The sequence below is a fragment of the Fusarium verticillioides genome, chromosome 10 (genome assembly GCF_000149555.1).
Source record: "Fusarium verticillioides 7600 chromosome 10, whole genome shotgun sequence".
Classification (NCBI taxonomy): Eukaryota; Fungi; Ascomycota; class Sordariomycetes; order Hypocreales; family Nectriaceae; genus Fusarium; species Fusarium verticillioides.
Genome location: NC_031684.1, coordinates 1853897 through 1871591, shown reverse-complemented (window position 1 = coordinate 1871591; position 17695 = coordinate 1853897). Strand labels below are relative to the sequence as shown.

The 17695-nt window shown below is 47.9% G+C and overlaps 8 protein-coding genes across 8 annotated transcripts; 4 read left to right on the top strand and 4 right to left on the bottom strand.

Moving 5' to 3' along the window:
* Window positions 1-94: 94 nt before the first annotated feature.
* On the bottom strand, window positions 95-337 carry FVEG_16325 (hypothetical protein; the record flags this gene model as incomplete). Its single annotated transcript, XM_018905575.1, has 1 exon — window positions 95-337. The coding sequence occupies one exon, from the start codon at window positions 335-337 to the stop codon at window positions 95-97; it is 243 nt and encodes an 80-aa protein (XP_018754953.1).
* Window positions 338-662: 325 nt separating this feature from the next.
* Window positions 663-2219, bottom strand: FVEG_08436 (hypothetical protein). The gene is made up of 3 exons (XM_018897327.1): window positions 1774-2219; window positions 1651-1725; window positions 663-1594 (listed from the first exon to the last, which is right to left on the bottom strand). The coding sequence occupies exons 1-3, from the start codon at window positions 2002-2004 to the stop codon at window positions 1487-1489; spliced, it is 414 nt and encodes a 137-aa protein (XP_018754954.1). The 5' UTR covers window positions 2005-2219; the 3' UTR covers window positions 663-1486.
* A 313-nt stretch (window positions 2220-2532) lies between these two features.
* FVEG_08437 (hypothetical protein) lies at window positions 2533-5279 on the top strand (the record flags this gene model as incomplete). Its single annotated transcript, XM_018897328.1, has 3 exons — window positions 2533-4465; window positions 4516-4617; window positions 5030-5279. Exons 1-3 carry the CDS (start codon window positions 3033-3035, stop codon window positions 5277-5279), a joined length of 1785 nt encoding a protein of 594 aa, XP_018754955.1. The 5' UTR covers window positions 2533-3032.
* Window positions 5280-5283: 4 nt separating this feature from the next.
* Window positions 5284-7342, bottom strand: FVEG_08438 (hypothetical protein). Its single transcript, XM_018897329.1, has 3 exons — window positions 6673-7342; window positions 6050-6613; window positions 5284-5983 (listed from the first exon to the last, which is right to left on the bottom strand). Exons 1-3 carry the CDS (start codon window positions 7124-7126, stop codon window positions 5391-5393), a joined length of 1611 nt encoding a protein of 536 aa, XP_018754956.1. The 5' UTR covers window positions 7127-7342; the 3' UTR covers window positions 5284-5390.
* A 1115-nt stretch (window positions 7343-8457) lies between these two features.
* Window positions 8458-10009, top strand: FVEG_08439 (hypothetical protein). Its single transcript, XM_018897330.1, has 5 exons — window positions 8458-8714; window positions 8774-9090; window positions 9149-9396; window positions 9456-9595; window positions 9659-10009. The coding sequence occupies exons 1-5, from the start codon at window positions 8496-8498 to the stop codon at window positions 9854-9856; spliced, it is 1122 nt and encodes a 373-aa protein (XP_018754957.1). The 5' UTR covers window positions 8458-8495; the 3' UTR covers window positions 9857-10009.
* Window positions 10010-10380: 371 nt separating this feature from the next.
* Window positions 10381-11294, top strand: FVEG_08440 (hypothetical protein). The gene has a single exon (XM_018897331.1). It carries the CDS (start codon window positions 10453-10455, stop codon window positions 10909-10911), a length of 459 nt encoding a protein of 152 aa, XP_018754958.1. The 5' UTR covers window positions 10381-10452; the 3' UTR covers window positions 10912-11294.
* Window positions 11295-12821: 1527 nt separating this feature from the next.
* On the top strand, window positions 12822-14882 carry FVEG_08441 (MFS transporter, SP family, major inositol transporter). Its single transcript, XM_018897332.1, has 2 exons — window positions 12822-13478; window positions 13525-14882. The coding sequence occupies exons 1-2, from the start codon at window positions 12980-12982 to the stop codon at window positions 14748-14750; spliced, it is 1725 nt and encodes a 574-aa protein (XP_018754959.1). The 5' UTR covers window positions 12822-12979; the 3' UTR covers window positions 14751-14882.
* On the bottom strand, window positions 14879-16667 carry FVEG_08442 (hypothetical protein). The gene is made up of 2 exons (XM_018897333.1): window positions 15977-16667; window positions 14879-15927 (listed from the first exon to the last, which is right to left on the bottom strand). Exons 1-2 carry the CDS (start codon window positions 16646-16648, stop codon window positions 15067-15069), a joined length of 1533 nt encoding a protein of 510 aa, XP_018754960.1. The 5' UTR covers window positions 16649-16667; the 3' UTR covers window positions 14879-15066.
* Window positions 16668-17695: the final 1028 nt, after the last annotated feature.

Sequence of the window (17695 nt, the reverse complement as noted above, 5' to 3'; positions counted from 1 at the left end):
TTGCTTATAGAGTAGATTTGATAGAGCCTTCATGATCCTCACTCCAGGTCGTACAATGTCCAGTGTCTTTAATACTTCATGTATTGAGGATGGCTCATTTCTTCTTTTTCTCCCATTCAACTATCACGCCAAGGCTTTCGTAGTGTTCTGCTAAAGCAGAAATATCTTCTGTTTCAATCGTAATTGCGACGAGTTTGGCTTTGTGAGCCTGTATCAGTTTCCACCGCGCCTTTCCTTTGCCATGAATCTTTTCAAGATCACGGCTGAGCGTCTCAAGCTTGAAGTGTTTTGGCTCCCCAACGACCCGCACAATTCCCGGCTCTTCAGGTGCAGACATTGTGACAATTGAGGTATAAAGGTTTGAATTGATGAGGCTGTAAAGGTATTCGTAGCGGTACAGAGAGAGGTTTATGTATTCTCCAGCCCACCCATTTGGCTCGAGAGCAGTGCGTAGCTGCGTTTGAGAAGCATTTGGTTCAGAAGCGAAGAATAGTTGTCAATTCCCAACAGCCTTTGACGCATGAACCAGGGATTATACCTAATTCGTCTCTGAATCTCACACCTTAGCGATAAATTTGCCAGGGGAACCTGTAGGCTGTGACAGCTCGTGATGACTCAGGCGTACCAGTTAAACGAATCTCAGAAACTATCACATTCCAAAATATCAGCATCATACACGTTATTGTGACAGACTTAGTGGGCGTGAACAGTTGGTGGTATTTTATTTGTAGGTCGTTCAATCTAGCTCTCTGGCTGCGAACTCAGGCCACGTAAACGTCAATTTCAAATCCCCAAGCTTTTCTCTCAAGCCAACCAAATCAACAGTTTGTGATTCGAAAATGAGCGATTTATCAACCGTTTTCCATGTTACTTTGCCCTCGCCGTAAATTTTCTCCAAAGCAGCATCGAGGTCTTCGAGATTGAAGATCTCAATCTTGGGTAGCAGATATCAAGATCCGATGCAAGTGGCCATTTTTGTGCCAGGTTGGTTGTCTCGGTTAAGGTTCTTGATTGGTTTGTTTTCTGTTGGAATGTCTGGTGCGATGTCGGGAGATTGGGTTACAGAGCCTAGTTTTATTCTTTTGGGCGGTACTTGATGTATTGTGAATGAGTCTCTCTGAGTTTCGGGCTATGAATGTGTGATAGAGCTTGCGTGATCTGAACATCTGTTCGCTGAGACCTCATCAGCAGGTTTGTTAACCGCTGCTGAATCCGCCGCGCGTCACGTCACAAATTGTCAAAGATGTTATGACGACACTTATCGCCCGTCAGTGCCTGTCTCTGCAGTGGTAAGATAGTCAAGCATTGGAACACATCAGACCTTGCAGTGCATCACGGGATGATTATTAGTTAGATTCATCGTCAAAGATTAACAGTGGCGCGAATAGAAGCTGTCATTGGCGGCGGGAAATAAACTCTATTATCGTCTATTTTATCATACTAGACGTTTGTCGTAAACTGTTTTTCCAATATCCTTTTTTAAACTTTACAGGCGGGACTTGGTGTCCTCCTCGCGGCCCTTCAGGTTGGGGTGAGGCGCGCGAACAGGTCGAGTGACAGCGTAGAATGCAAAGCCCTGGGATTGGGTAGAGAACTGCCTGTTTGTCAATATTGTGACTCTGGGAGCGAGGGAGGAGAATGAGTACTGACCTTGACCTTGGAGCCAACGTGGAAGAAGGCAAAGTCGCCAGGAACAAGGTGATGCGTAATACCAGTAGCCTCATCCTACAGTCCGTTAGTTTCACTTCACAACGAGTTCGACGGGGAACATACCAAGACATCAATCTGACCACTCAGGACATACTTGCTCTCCTCAAAGTCATAGTGCGCAGGACGAGCAGGACCAGCCTCGATCTTGTAGAAGCCAGAAGTGATGTGAGCGGGGGCATCGGTCTTTGTGCGGATGGTATGGAAGTCAGCGACAGTGGCGTTCTCGCCCTGGGGCAGAGGGATGAATTCGTGGCCGGCGCCCTTGATGACGGTGAGAGGAACGAGTTTAGACATTTTGGCGGTTTATGGGGTATGAAGAGTATAAAGATGTAAGGGGAGATACGGAAAGATAAGGATGGGCTTTTTATACCCTGAGAGGTCAACGTGTAAGACCCTTCGGTAACTGCCCCGATGCTGGGGATGTTTTGTGGGGAACGGATGGACTTCCGGTCTCCACTTCGGCGCGGAGGTGAAGTCAATGTTGACTTGAAGCTGTCATTGTTCTTCCGTTTCTATCAAGATGGGGCCGATGAAGAGCTCATGAACGGATTAAATATCATCTCCGGAATATTTGTACTCCTGTATTACCAGCTGGTTATTCTCTTCATGCTCCCTTACTGACATCCATTGTCAGCCGAATTAACCCTCTGGGTTTTGTGGTTAGCGTAGCCGCCCGGACAAGACTCGGGATGTCTCCTCCACGTGATCGGAAAACTGTCATTACTGCCGAATGGAGCTGAGCCTATCAATCACATTAAGATCAGTATATCTTACAGATAGACCCCTAGAATCTTAGGTTTCCTTGCTCTCAAAGCCTCGGCTTCTTTATATGTATCGTCAACCGGGTCAGAAGATTGTGAGCGCAATGATGTTGCCGCTGTGTTCTATCACTGGGTGCAGCCTGCGACGGTCGGCATGCCTTTATTGCCATTCAACAACGGTCTACTATCAATAGCATCATCGCTAAACGACTTCCTTCCAGCTTTAGAGTCAATCAGTCATTTCCACTGCAGTTGTTCGCATCGGGTAGGCTGTCGATCAGGTAGACCGAGCAAGAAATGTGCATGTTGATGTTTTGGCGTTCGAGTCAGCCTCGTAACTTGGCATTTATAACCGATTCCGAAATGACTCTGTGTAATTGGACGCTCTTGACGGCCTTGTGTTGCATGGCGAAAATCTCCCTTTGCTATTGGGTTGGCTGGCAGACTAGAGGCTCAGCTGGAACGCCACCAAAATCCGTATCTGGAGATGCCAACTTGTGGCTGACTTTTGAGATGCTCCCTTCTTTTTGCCCTTTTTGATTCATATCTTCCTGTTATTTTATGCTTCTTCTGCTCTTTCGTAAGTCCGATGTGCAGCCTGAATACAATCTGATGGACGCCATGAAGAAGCTCTTTGGCTGGAGAAAGACAGCTCTTTACCTCACCATTCTCGCGACAATCCTCACAATCTTCCTAGTCACAGTGCTCATCATATCCCTCCAGGTAGTCAATGGCGGCGGGGCATCTATCTTTGGCGAAACGGCCATCCTGAGCGGTTCATGCGATAAAATCTCCCGTGCAAATCTCTGGATCCATCTTGCCATCAACATCATCGGAACAGGCGTCCTCGGCTCCTCCAATTTCTTCATGCAAGTCCTCGTTGCTCCAACACGACAAGATGTTGATCGTGCCCATGCTGCAAAGCGCTGGGTAGAAATTGGTGTGCACTCCATTCACAACTTTCGCTTCATTTCAAAGCGTCGGATTTTCCTTTGGGCGCTTTTCTCACTTACAAGTATCCCTCTACACTTGGTTTTCAACGGTTCTGTGCTGGAGTCAAAGGCTACGAATGGATTTTTGGCCATCATGGTCTCGGAGGATTTTCTGGATGGTGCAAGATATACTCTTCCGTCTGTGACGACTACGTCCAACTATACATATCTTGTGAACGGCGAGAGCACCCCCAACAGAACTATCAAGAGTATCAAGAATTCTCTAAATGAAGAGTCCTGGGAACGCTTAGAATTTCAAGACTGTATGCGACGCTATAATGATCTTGAAGCACTCATGCTGAATCACCGGCATGTCGTTATGGTCATGAGCAATCAGAACAACACGCCCAGCTCTCAGTGGACGCGAGAAAATGTCGTCAAAGTAAATAATGACTGGGATGATTTCAATGCAACAAATTCCCTCTGGTTCGCTGGCCGGTACAATCGTTTGAGAGACTCGCGCGGGCTCATAACAAATTCTACGCATAATAACACGGTACCTGGCTACTACATGCAACTCAATCCAGATACCGGAGTCATCCACATGAACGAAACAGAGTACAAGCCCGCGTTTCAAACGATGAAAGTTGACTACTGCCTCTCCGAAAGATTTGATGCTCCCTGTCGATTGAGCATTGCAAATCCTCTTCTTCTTATTGTCTGCATCATGTGCATCACTAAGTGCTTGTTATGCGCTTATACCCTGAAAGTCAGGTCCTGGAACACTGAAAATCCCCTCATGACTGTCGGGGATGCAATTTCTTCTTTCATTGCCAAGCCGGATACTTGCACACAGGGGATGTGCACGCTCGACGCTGAGGACCTACATATGAAACTTGATCCAGACAGAGTACTGGGCACTTCAAGAGTGTGGAAGAAGAAACAGGCGGTAGCTGGGAATGCAGTGAATCCGGGTATTTGGATCCTTTCTTACATGCTTATCGGAAGTCTGTTGGTTCTTAGTGGACTCCTCCTTGCACCGGCACTGCAGACTCAATCTTTGTAAGTTATCACTCAACTCTCACGTCAAAAGCTAAAACGTCGATGTGTAGGCGAGAGTCTCGATTCGCACATCATCAGAAAAACGCCGACGTCAACGATTCTGGACTGCAGTCAGCATCACTGCTTAGCCTTACTATGATATCGAATACACCGTAAGTACTATTGTCTCTATGCTACATGACGTTAAATGGGTTGATAACTCGAATGCTTGCCGAGTTGGAATGGGCTAGGTATGGGACTGACTACAAGTCTTTGAGAGTGACGAACCCGAGGGGTAGCCAACGATCGACATATCGTCTGCAACTCCCTTATCGCTGGTCTATTCCACTTCTTGCGATTAGCAGTATACTGCATTGGGTTTATTCCAATTGCTTTTACTTGAGTAATTACGAATGTCAGTGACTTCATGCTATCCAGAAAATTGACGATATGCTGTTGGAACAGTCTACTGACATTGATCTGAAGTTTATGACCCCATGATACCTTATGGGATTGCGGAAATTGATCGCGGCCTCCAATTCTCATCCGTGGCTATTTTGATCGGTTTCTCGATGTCACTGATAGTTGCCCTGAGTCCGATGATCCTGGCAAAGCACAATTTACCGGGCCAGATGGTTCTAGGAGGAAGCAACTCCAAGGTCATTTCGGCTGCTTGCCACTGCATCCCCGTCAGTTCGAGCCAAGCAGTTGGAAAAGGCGGCACGGTTACTGCTCCTCTATTGGAGATATCGGAAAGCGTAGGCGGCCCATTGGATCTAATGGCGACAATGAAATTAAGATGGGGAGAGGTACCGACGACAAATACAGATGGTGAAATTGGTCATCTCGCGTTTGGAGTTGAGGACCAGGCAGTCACAGAACCGATCGAGGGGAAACACTACAGCGGAAGAGGTTCTCATTCTTGATTTATTCCCTCAAGCAATTCTTAGATATTAAGCCTGGTATGTGTAGCAACAGGCTTCGCCCGCATCATCAACGGCGTCTTGATCCACAGCGCAAAAGACTTCTGATCCGCCCAATTCCGACTCTCCTCGCACAACTCAAGATCAAACTTAAACAACAAGGTCGCCAAAATGAGCCTCATCTCATGCATAGCCATGTTCTGTCCAAGACAATTCCGAGGTCCAAATCCGAAGGGTTGGTGAGCCTCCCACATATCTCCAGCATACTTTGAGTCTGTCTTGAGCCATCTCTCAGGCACGAAACTTTCGGCGTCCTTGAAGTTAGACTCAGAGTGGTAGGTGGAGTAATGGTGGACTGATACGCGTGTCTCTGGTGGGATGTACTTGCCCAGAATTTGCTGGCCGCCTGGTTGGACTACTCGTGGACTTCCGATGGGAACTGGGGGGTAGACGCGGAGAGCCTCCTTGAGACAGGCGTTCATGTATTTGAGTTCAGCGAGGCGTTCGAAAGTAAGGTCGTCTGTACTCGTGAACTTGCCGCGAATCTCTTGAAGTAGCGTCTTCATCTTTTCGGGATAGGTAAGCAGGTTATAAAGGCAACCACTCAGCAGTGTAGCTACAAGATCCAATCATGTCAGTCATCGTCATGTACATCCGCCAGAGGTTTACTTCTAATACATACCCGTTGTCTCAGATCCAGCAAGCATGAAAAGTTCCGCATTAGAGTGCATCTCCTCAAGTGTAAGACCCTTGCCCTCCTTTGCCGACATGACCAAGTTCCAAACATCAGGCTGATCAGAACCATTCTCCAATCGATGATTGACACGATCTTCTGAGTGTTTGCAATGCGTGACGCGCTGTTGTGTAACAGACTTTGGTTCAAAACGAGTGAATATCGCGTTGAGAATCGGGTAGTAGTTGATCATAGACGCAATCGGCAACATCTTAAGTGACTCAAAGATAGATCTCACCCAAGGGCTGTATTCGTTCTGTGCTAGGAGGTTAAGAGGGTGTCCGAAGCAGAGCTCTGCCATTACGTCAAAGGTTGTGAAGTTGAGTAGTTGCGTCATCTCGACTGGTTTGGCACCATCATTTCCAACTTCTGAGATCTTATACATGAGAAGGTCTGAGTACTTCTTGAAGAGAGGCTCTTGTTGCTTCAAAGCGCGCTCTGAGAAGGCCGGTGAAAACAGCCGTCGCACGCGAGTATGGCTCTCAGTATCAGTCGTAAGCATACTAGGAACGCCTAACAAGAATCACCGTATAAGCATAGATCCCATCATGTAAGCTTACATCAATTCTCACCGTTGACAGGCTGCACAGAAAACTCCTGCGCCTTCTCCGTAACTTTAGGTCCATGAATATCATTCCACGCCTCACCAGCCGTATAGCTCACATCCGTCGGCCCAAAGCGCACAACCGGTCCATACCGATCGTGCAGGCCCTTCATCCATTTGACATCCTCGCCCTTGAGCGAAGCCAACCAGTAGGGAATGCGTGTGATCCCGCAGATCTTTGGGCCGGGGATGTTCGCTAGCGGATGCAGCGTGACATAATAAATTGCATTGCCGACAAGATACAAGCCCAGAATGGCTATAAATACGAGAATAGGTCCCATTGTGAATGCGACAATGGGCATTTGTAGCGAGGGGGGAAAAAAGCAAATGGCGAGAAGAGAAGTGATTGAAGAGGGAAATCTTGGGCGAGGGCGGTGACTGGCGGCTACAGCGTCGTCGGGAAACTGACGGGTAACCAACATGATTGAGGAAGTCCTAGGGTCGTTTCTGCATCATCCCTGGTCGTAAAAACGCTCCTTTGCGGCGTTGCGCTGTAGGTGGACACTCAAGCCAGGGCCTGCGCAAATGAAACACGAAGAATTTTTCAGCAAAATACCATGCATTAGAAACTGCAGTATTTTGCCCTGCAGAACTGCAGCCATTCTGTGCCATTTGCTTTGGCATTGGTCTAGTCTACATGAATGAACTCGTCTCTCCCACCTCGGACATTTTACAGAAGGGCTGAGGCGGTAACTGAGGTAATAGCTCACAAATGTTTATTCGCTTACGAGTCTCGTCCCTGGATTCTCATATCATGTTCTTCCTTGGCTCTTGCAGTAGCTTGAACTCTGTTTCCAATTTACGGTGTTGTTATTGGATATGAAGTCGTAGCGCAACGTTCAGGATCAGGGGAACAGTTTCCCCGGAGCAGGGGGCCAACACGGTCTCCAGTTGTCGTCTCTTCCCTCCACCACCAGAAGTGGACGACGACGTGTTGTTCAGATCAGGCATTTCTTGCCTGAGTAACCTGACTCAGTGAGCAGCCTTCCCGTTCATAAAAAGAAAAGAAACACGGAAAATGACAAGTAATATGTTTGTCTCGCATTTTGACTGACGGATAATGAATTGCGTGACATGGATGCCAACATACTGAAGACTTATGACTCGCATTCTCGTATAATTTTAGGACAAAGAGCAACGGCATTGTTACCCGGCTTCGTCAAGGTAGTATTTTAATACCAAGAACTTTGCTTCTTCCCCCTCCCATCACATAAATCACTCCAATCAGAACCCCGCACACGCGAAACAAAAGCGACATGAGTGTCTTGGCCCTACCAGACCCCTAACAGCTGAAAACAGATCAAGACTAGCGTGCTGTCAGGGGGCAAGAAAACACCGAACCTTGATATACGGTGTCAAAATAAATTCAGTAAATAGTGTACTAAATTTAGGCTGAATTTACCTAAGTATTTTTATCATTTATGGCTAAGGTCCTGAGTTTTCTTTCCTCCCCTAGCGAGGTAAAACGTCCCGTGTGCATGATCCAGGAGCAACCTAGACATGGGGGGGAGCAAGAAATCTTATAGGGTGTCAAAAATAAACTGGCCCAACGACCCGGTAATTCAGGCCAGGTTTGTCCAAGTCTTTTGTGTCGCTTAGATTAGATACCCTGAGTTTTCTTGCGGTTTACGACCAACAACCATGGAGGAATCGTGACCTTGCGTGGCAACAAGCTGCAGCCAGGGTTAGGCCAGATCCATCATGCACGGCAATAAAGAGATCCCGCCCCTTTCAAATAAACGGCGCGGGCTAGATTCAATTCTCGCATCTCGTAATTTGACGACTTCAAAGATGGCGGCTTCCATGACAGGAGAGCAAATCCAAGCTCTCGCTGACGCTCTCGAACCTCTAACACCGAAGAATCTTGGACCTGCTGTTCAAGGCTTCGCAATTGCCTTCGGGGTTATAAGCGTTGTCGTCGTTTGTCTCAGGATCTATGTGCGCGCGGGTTTATCTGGTGTATCGCCACGACTTCTTGGGTTTGAAGATTACCTCGCTGTTCTCGCGACAGTGAGTCACCCTCTTCTTTAATACTAATGACGAATTCAGATTGACTAACTTGAGCAAAGATACTTCTAATACCGGCCGTCGTCTTCGCTATCCTTGCAGCGCGCTATGGAGTCGGTTCTCGCGATGCGAATATTCCGAACCAGATGTACCTTATCCGCGCCGTGGAGTACCAAACCTACTGGGAGCTTTTATACTTTACTTCATCGACTATTATTAAGTGCGCCATCGGTTTTACGTGTATGCGCCTCGATCGTCGGAAGCGAGTTGTCTTTCCTATATGCGTTAACATGTCCATCATGGTCATCGTGACCGTTCTAGCGTTGGCGTTCGTGTTTGCCAATTGCAAGCCTTTCAATGCGACATGGAATCCAGCATTGTGAGTACAATTTCTTGGACAAGCGCCAGTATACGCCGCCACTAACACATTATGCTAGAGGAACATGTCAGAAGGTCATCAGCTTGCAGACCGTAAGCTACATCGTTTCGGCAATCCAGATGGCCACCGACTGGGCATGCGCAATCATTCCGTTCTTCATTGTAGCAGGACTACAGATGTCTCGACGAAGAAAGATATCCGTCATCGCTATTCTCGGTCTCGGTGTCTCGGCCAGCATTGCGACCTGTATTCGAATGCCGTACCTAAAATACTACGACACAGTGAAATATCCAAATGAGATCGCCTGTATGTTTGGCCACGTTACCTTCCTAGTCTGTACATCTTCTAACCATGTTATTATCTAGATCACCTTGGCGTCGTCAGTATCACCTCCAACGTCGAATGCTGTCTCGGCATCATCGCATGTTCTCTACCCCCGCTGCGAAAACTGTTCAACTTCTACTACGGCTCTTCCAACGAGGCCAACTATCAGTATACAGGCGATGTGAGTTTCCTAAATCTACTATCTGACCCCTCTATATCTGCATGCAGCTGCTAATTATCCCAGAGCGAGAACATCCTTCAGAATTCTGGTCAGGGCATCAGACTAGATTCAATCAATGGTCGAAAAGGAACATTTCACGCCTCTGCCCAGCGTGTTCCGTCGCGCGCTCGAGAACAGGAGACAGACGATGATAACTCGAGCAGTAAGGGAATCATACGGAAAACGGAGGTTAGAGTCAGCTCGTCGAGGTTTAACTCGTAGCCTGGAATTATCTTGCGCGATGATTCATATCATGTCTGAAATGGATACCTATCCCTCGGGGAGCATAAAAATATCAGACCTAAATATATAGCGTTGGACTAAACTCGTAAAAGTTATCCTAAACTTAGACTACGTGACCTACGTCTTTCTGTTACTCAGAATTAAGATAGTGAGTTTTCACGTCCCCTAGTCGTCACACTGGACTTGAAAGGATAGGCTAAGTTATTATCTTAACTCAGCCCCTCTTTAATTTCATGAACTTCTGTTAGCACAGTATCCTTGTCTAACACTCCCTCCAGCCCCTCCAAATCTTGTTCAGCGATCTCCCGTCAATTCCTGCAATTGCCAAGCTGTTTAATTATTGCATCACACTGACTATTCCTATTGCTCCTTAGAGTACCAATCAAACTTGTTTATACAATGAAGGGAAGCCAATGGCTGCCATTTTTGGTGATGCTGACGCGGGGTTGAGGATAAGCTTACTGCGCTGACACTGCTGACATCTTTCTCAACGACTATAAAAACCTCAAAGGACCAGTCACTGCAATGATGCTAATTCTATAAATATTCGTCGCGTTATCGTAACATCCTCAAAAATGGCAATCACTGATAAAATCCACCCGATCTACAGCCTCTGGTTCCTCTGGGTCGACCCCATCCTGACTCTCATCGGGATGTACGTCAACTTTATCGACCACGATCTCGCCATGCAGGCTTTTTTCACAAATTACCCACCAACCGACCATTTCCGCTGTTTCATCTACCAGATCGGCGGCATGGGCACGTCATACCTAATCATCCTCGTCGTGCTCCTGCGCTACACGCACGACATCTTCATCTGGAAGACAGTGCAGGCAGCCATCTTACCAGCGGACTTTACCATGCTCACAGCTATATTCATCGGCATGCGCATCTCGGGGAATTCGTCGCTTGCAGATTGGCGCTGGGAGGATTGGTTCAGTATTGTGGTCACGGGTATCTGTACAATTCTCAGGATCGCGTTTGTCATGGGCGTTGGGGTCAAGGATGCGAGGGGGAGAGCCAAGAGGGCTTAGTTCAGCCAAGAAAAGGGCACGGCACAGCCGGTAGGGCTGAGGGAGATGAGATTTTGGTGGCGGACGGGATGATGAGGATGGCTAAACTCGTGTTCGTGGGTTGGGGTTAGCAAGCGGTAGTTTTGAGGCTCTGCTTGCGCCGCAGACTCACGATGACCTCAAGATGCCAGTTCCTGGATCGGAAGAGTTTTCCAGTGTCGTGCAGGACCCCGCTATTGACTGATTTTTTTCTACGGATATCTGCTACCGTTTCGTTCTTCCGCCGAGGAACAGGAATTCAGTGCTGTTTGTTTTTCCTGGTTTAATTACAAGTGGAGACTCGTTGATTCCCAAAGGGGTATAAATCCCAACTCTTCGCTGCCCAAGCAGGTATTTCACGCGGATCCGCAAAGAGCTCATGACAGACATGACTCGATTTTCTCTCATACAAAAAAGTGATCACCACTTTGAGTTCCTGTAAAAACGTCTGCCTGATAATCCCTGCGATTCCAAAAAATGGGGAGTCTACTGTGATTGGGGTTGAATTCTTCTGTGGAGGAATTCGGCCCTTTACCCAGAATCGCGGGGGTCATAGCGCCCCCGTGATATCCTCGTTCTACTCAGAATCGCGTTGTCTACCACGCGAACAAGTTGTATCCAGGCCCGTTTCTTTCCGTCGTGTTGGAGATGGTGGGTTTTTTTGGAGTCATCTGCTTGAGGCAACGGGCCGACACTCGAAACGAGCAGAGGCGGTTATCCAAGGTTCTTACCCTGGACATTGGAGACAGAGCGTGGTGAGAATGAATGTGCATCTCCGCATGTATGTACGTTCGCCATGGGGAAGTGTTAAGGTTGATTTGTGGGTTTGTGGTGCAATTGGACTGGGCACGTTGGGCGCGGTATTTTTATGCGACTGCTGTTGCGTTGCAACGATGCCGATTCTCCGGTAGCAAATCATAACATCTCACGATAAGAGGTCTAGATCGATGAAATAAAAGTTTAACTGACGTTAGTTATGTTACATTGTCATGATTCGTAAGCTGTCAATTGAAGCCAAAACATGAGATCGGCTGGGTAGGCCTAGGGTAGCTTTCTCACAGTGAGGCATCATCATGTTATGTTACTACTGATTGACAGCCAAGAGATGCGGCTGAATCATGGCGAGATCGCAAAACGCTCTAGTGCTCCTTTCAGCGGCCGCTTTCATTCAAGCAGTCTAGTCCACCACGATAACCCATCTTGGCATGGGAATAGCAGTGCCTTTGACTTGGCATCGCCTTATGCCTTATATTTCCATCCATATGCATCTCGTAACACTTTGGCACAAAGGTCATGGTCATGCCACGCTAGGAGTATCTGTCCCAGCCTCTTCACGCTACCGTGCTGTCGTTAGTCCTCCATCACGGTATGGCTGGTGGAGAGGAACAGGGCGACCGTCAACCGCTCCCATGACGTAAAAGGCTTGCCGTAGAACATTTCTAGAAAAGGAACATCATTCATCCGCGGTTAGTCTCATGTCGATCCCTCCCGGGAGTTGCACCAGTCAACATGCCAATGTGACCGCCCGCGCGACTCATTGGCCTACCCACCGGACCGACACCTACAATGCGACCCTTGAAAGGCATCTCGGCAATGATGGATGGTTCGATGAGCCTGTAGGAGAAGAGGATCGTCCGAGTAAGCATCATGTCACTGGTGATAATCGCGCGGTGAGCCCGTCCTAAATGTTTCCCCGATCCTACGTCGCCTGCGTTATCGATACAGACGCGTTAGTTACGGGTGAACTGGATCCACCTCATTATAATCGATCGGCTCAGACGGCATCTTCTGATGGAGAACCAGCGGCGAATTGTTCGGTGCTACCGTACGCTCCGCATATTCCCCATAACTTTGTGCCGTTGCATTTTGCGGTGCCCCATGGCGAAACAGACTACGAGCATAAAGTCTCTCCAGACTTGCGGAATTGTGGGTTGTATATAAAAACCTGGGGTTTGCCGCGACAAGTAATTCTTTCCAACCAGCCTACCAACAGGTGTCACTGACAACCTATCCTCTTCAATACTCATTATACAATTATCATCTCTTCACCATGGGCAAGAGTCGACAGAACTCGACCACCACGGTCGATCGTGAGAAGGATGAGATTCAGAAAGCCATGGGTCACGAAAAAGCAGAGTTCGAAGCCCTCGAAGTAGCCCGTCATGGCGGTCGTGAGATCGACGATCTCATCGATGACATGGAGCGCCAGCTCGATGAGGCCGGCGGTCTGAACAAGGGCTTCTTCCAGGTCCAGTTCGCAAACCCCAAGCACTTCACCTGGCTCCTGGTAGCCTTCGCATCCATGGGTGGTCTGCTCTCCGGTCTTGACCAGTCTCTCATCAGCGGCGCGAACTTGTTCCTGCCTGATGATCTTGGTCTGACTGAACATGAAAACAGTCTTGTCAACTCTGGTATGCCGCTTGGTGCTGTTGGTGGTGCGCTGCTGTTGTCGCCTGCGAACGAGTACTTTGGTCGAAAGGGCGCTATCATCATCTCTATTATTCTTTACACTATTGGTGCTGCTTTAGAAGCTGGTTCAATCAACTTTGGTAAGTCGTCTGCCTCCGGTCCATCATCATCGTGCTGACTGTTTAGGTATGATTGTCTCATCGCGTGTCATTCTCGGTCTCGGAGTGGGTCTCGAAGGCGGTACAGTCCCCGTTTACGTCGCAGAGACGGTCGAGCGCCGAATCCGTGGCAACCTCGTCTCTCTGTACCAATTCAACATTGCCCTGGGTGAAGTTCTTGGTTATGCGGTGGGCGCGATCTTTCTCAACGTCCCCGGCAACTGGCGCTACATTCTCGGTTCATCACTCCTCTTCTCGACCATCATGTTCTTCGGCATGCTCTTCCTCCCCGAGTCTCCTCGTTTCCTCATCCACCAGAAGCGCCATCTCGATGCCTACAAGGTCTGGAAGCGCATTCGTGGTATTGAGGACCGCGAATCTCGTGAGGAGTTCTACGTCATGAGTGCCTCTGTCGTTTCGGAGGAGAATGCTGTTGCTGAGGGTGCTAAGAACCATCGCTTCCCTTGGATGGACTTCTTTACTGAGCCCCGTGCTCGTCGCGCTCTTGTCTACGCCAACATCATGATTCTCCTTGGTCAACTTACTGGTGTCAACGCTATCATGTACTACATGTCCGTTCTCATGAACCAGATTGGCTTCGACAAGAAGGAATCCAACTACATGTCCCTTGTCGGTGGTGGATCCCTTCTCCTTGGTACTATTCCCGCCATCTTCCTCATGGAGAGATTCGGTCGACGCTTCTGGGCTATCACTATGTTGCCTGGATTCTTTATTGGACTGGTCTTGATTGGTGTCAGTTATCAGTTCGATGTCGAGACCCAGCTACAGACTGTCGAGGGTCTTTACCTCTCCGGTCTCATCATTTACATGGGCTTCTTTGGTTCCTACGCTTGTCTGACCTGGGTTGTTCCCTCCGAGGTCTACCCTACCTACCTTCGAAGTTACGGAATGACTACTTCTGATGCTCTTCTCTTCCTCGCCTCTTTCATCGTCACCTACAACTTCACTGCTATGCAGAATGCCATGGGCAAGACTGGTCTTGCTCTGGGCTTTTACGGTGGTATCGCGTTCATTGGTGAGATATACCAGATCTTCTTCATGCCTGAGACCAAGAACAAGACTCTGGAAGAGATCGATGTTGTCTTCTCTCGACCTACTATGGATATTGTTAGGGAGAATTGGGCTGGTGTTAAGGAGACTACCCATCTGCTTCTCACTGGACATTGGCACAAGGTCTTTGTTGAGCAGGCCATGACTGATCCCAAGGATCAGGTCCAGGTCTCTCATGCTTAGATGATCATTATGATATTGGTGATGGATGGGTTGAATATTTAACGTTGATGATACCAAGAGTAAATAGTTACTATTAATGACAAAACTCAATGCTTAACATCTTATTGTGTCTAGGTGAAAAGTCTTCAGCCAGGAGATGTTTGACGGTTTGGCATCATGCCACGCAATCGAATTGTCTTGATTATTCTAAACTTTTACAACGTATTATAACTTAATGAAATCATCCTGGCTCTGAATTATATAAGGTGATAGAGATCACCCTTTCCGCCTGCGTCCGAGTATCCCTCCTGATTCCATTACCGCCGCAGAATTTATTTTAGCTTTCCTCCCCCTCATCCCTGTAGACACCACGATTCTGTAATTGCGCCCGGAACAGACTCATCGGTTCAACTCGCTGCCCCGTCTCCAGAAAGGTAGCATTTCCCTTTGGCTCATTGCCGTTTTCACCGCACCCAATGCACCAATTGATGCCAGTAGGCGGAGATTCAAACTCACAATATCCATCTATGTTCCAGCCAACACCACCATTGATGGACCAACCTTGCCCTGAACCTTTGATATTGCGGTTCACGAAGTACGTCGCTACTGATGTATCCTCTACCAACAGACCCTGAGCCCACCTCTGATGGGGGTATATAGTCTGGGAATTAGACTGGGTTTTGTGACGAAGTACAGCATTGGGGCCAGGTGTCAATGATCCTGTGGCGACAGAAAAGCAGCGGGCAGACGAGATGCCAACCTGCTCACAGTCTTGAACGAGGACTTGTGAACCTTGGATCATAATATCAAAGGGGAGAGCACTTCCCGAGATATCCTTATCTCGGTTCATGGTGGTGTTCTGGATGGTGATGCGAGAGGCGTCTTGGTCGATCTGGAAGAACTTGTTGAAGCCCTTGAGAGTGAGACCACTAGCCCAGCTATCAACTGTCCAAGATGGGAAGCGGACGGCAGCAGAGTTGCAAGTCTTGTCACTGAGAGAAGCCCCAGAGCAAGTTTCAGGTACCTCAATAGAAAGGTCCCGAATGCCCATCTCGCTGTTGGTTTCAGGAGGGGTATAAACAATAAGCTCTGGTTGTAGATAGTCCAGATCAATATTGTCTGTCAAGGGTATCTTGAGGGTAATGTTGTTTCCATCGACACCGCTGATCTGATTTGGCGTCATAAATCTTTTATTCTCCTATGGAGGATCAGCAAATACACAGTTACGAGGAGGGACCACTACATACCGGTATCCATGTTTGGGATGCATCGTTTCGGACCAGGTTATGCATGCCGTTGGCTGCGATCCAAGACGCTGTGGCTATCCTAGCGACATAGACTAGTTGGTCCACCGCAAAACCACTGCTGTCAACGACCTCAACTGAAGACGAGCCGATGGGAACGTAGTCGTTGGTGATATTTGACCTGAACCCATACTTGGGCTTGACAGTATTGCTAGAGCCAAGTGTGAAAACAGGCACAGACGGTTTCTCGCTCAGTGACAAGACGGTCTTACCACCAGCAGACCCGGTGACGACAACGTTGCTAGAGAGATTGAGGCCCGCAGTCATAGACCATTTACCAGCAGGCAAGATGACAGAGCCGCCTCCCGAAGAAGAAATGCTATCAATAGCAGCCTGTATCACAGGTCTCACATCAACGCTATTATTAAAAGACACAGTGATGTTGGGGGCGGTGATGTATGGCAGTATGATAGCAGAGTTATGATACCCAGCAAAGCTAAAGTCGGGGATCACATCCCCACGAGAACTCATGACTTTTGTCCAATCAAAAGCATGATGCTTTTTCTTAGCCAGCGTGAAGTAAGTAGCGCACGTGACGGTGACAGTGACGATGATGAAAATGGCAACGACGGAGATAATGGTCCAGCGGGAGAAACACTGTCGAGGAAGAGGCATTGGGGAAATTCCAAAAAGGGTAATAATTCAGGTGGGGGAGTAGCTGCTGCTTATGTCGGAGCGAGGGGTTATATAAGCCGTCAAAAGGCACGGGATAGCATTCGGCAAGGCGTGGCTGGAATGAAGAGTGAAATCTAGAACCCACTGATTAACTTTAACATTCAAGCATAATCGTCATCACTAGTTGGTTAGTTTACCGGTGGAAAAAGTATATCATAAATTGCATCATTATTGATATTACGTATTTAATTGTAGGTTCAGTGTTTATGCTTCCTAAAAGCGTGGGAAAAAAGTAAGATGCTGGATCTGCTATATCGACTGGATCTATCTGGCGGAGAGATCGATTGGGCTTATTTAACCGAATCGCCATCGGAATTTTAGCAGATCAGACACTACGGAGATAATCTTACGCTTATGTGAGGGGTCTCAGTTGTCCTGCGTTAGTGTCATGACTGGAATGCATGGCGCCCGGATATGGCTTCGGGAGGCGACTTTTGTATTGTGGGACGGGCTCCAACGGTGATGACACCCTGTCAGTAATATGGACATTGATTTGATAATCAAAATCTATGATTCATGGTAAGTCAACGGTTATTGATGACAATCGCCGTTGTGTAGTGGGGGTACGCGGATAGTGAGACATGCGGCGAACCGCAAACGTGGGATCTCGGGGAACTCTGGCCACGCGACCCCATACACTACTAGGAATTGAGTTAAGTGAATCAACGGTTTGAGAAAGGTTGCCAAGGGAACCGAGCTTCTCTATTCGGAGTATTCAACAATGACGAAGCTTCTGCCGAGGTTTACGTAGACACTGTATGGAGTCATGACATATATCTGAAGGCGAACAACGGTTGCATCGAGCACTATCAAGACCGATTGAGTTTGATTGATTCATGATTCTCATTAAATAGGTCTAGAGATCTAGGGGAGGAAAGAAAACTGGGACCTTGATCCTAAATGACAAAAGACTTAGGTAACTTTGCACAAGTTTAGGATACCTAGAGTTTAGTATAGACTTAGGATACACCTTACTAAGTTTATTTC

What these genes read in the sequence shown, in the direction of transcription:
- FVEG_08442 (XM_018897333.1), bottom strand. Translation starts at nt 16,648, where the DNA reads ATGCCTCTTCCTCGACAGTGTTTCTCCCGCTGGACCATTATCTCCGTC. An exon ending in CATCCCAAACATGGATACCG is followed by an intron (nt 15,928 to 15,976) that starts GTATGTAGTGGT and finishes GATCCTCCATAG; the next exon opens with GAGAATAAAAGATTTATGAC.
- FVEG_08440 (XM_018897331.1), top strand. Translation starts at nt 10,453, where the DNA reads ATGGCAATCACTGATAAAATCCACCCGATCTACAGCCTCTGGTTCCTC.
- FVEG_08441 (XM_018897332.1), top strand. Translation starts at nt 12,980, where the DNA reads ATGGGCAAGAGTCGACAGAACTCGACCACCACGGTCGATCGTGAGAAG. An exon ending in AGCTGGTTCAATCAACTTTG is followed by an intron (nt 13,479 to 13,524) that starts GTAAGTCGTCTG and finishes CTGACTGTTTAG; the next exon opens with GTATGATTGTCTCATCGCGT.
- FVEG_08439 (XM_018897330.1), top strand. Translation starts at nt 8,496, where the DNA reads ATGGCGGCTTCCATGACAGGAGAGCAAATCCAAGCTCTCGCTGACGCT. An exon ending in ATATCCAAATGAGATCGCCT is followed by an intron (nt 9,397 to 9,455) that starts GTATGTTTGGCC and finishes GTTATTATCTAG; the next exon opens with ATCACCTTGGCGTCGTCAGT. An exon ending in ACTATCAGTATACAGGCGAT is followed by an intron (nt 9,596 to 9,658) that starts GTGAGTTTCCTA and finishes TAATTATCCCAG; the next exon opens with AGCGAGAACATCCTTCAGAA.
- FVEG_08438 (XM_018897329.1), bottom strand. Translation starts at nt 7,126, where the DNA reads ATGTTGGTTACCCGTCAGTTTCCCGACGACGCTGTAGCCGCCAGTCAC. An exon ending in TTCTGTGCAGCCTGTCAACG is followed by an intron (nt 6,614 to 6,672) that starts GTGAGAATTGAT and finishes GATTCTTGTTAG; the next exon opens with GCGTTCCTAGTATGCTTACG. An exon ending in TGCTGGATCTGAGACAACGG is followed by an intron (nt 5,984 to 6,049) that starts GTATGTATTAGA and finishes TGGATCTTGTAG; the next exon opens with CTACACTGCTGAGTGGTTGC.
- FVEG_08436 (XM_018897327.1), bottom strand. Translation starts at nt 2,004, where the DNA reads ATGTCTAAACTCGTTCCTCTCACCGTCATCAAGGGCGCCGGCCACGAA. An exon ending in GTGGTCAGATTGATGTCTTG is followed by an intron (nt 1,726 to 1,773) that starts GTATGTTCCCCG and finishes AACGGACTGTAG; the next exon opens with GATGAGGCTACTGGTATTAC. An exon ending in ACGTTGGCTCCAAGGTCAAG is followed by an intron (nt 1,595 to 1,650) that starts GTCAGTACTCAT and finishes ACAAACAGGCAG; the next exon opens with TTCTCTACCCAATCCCAGGG.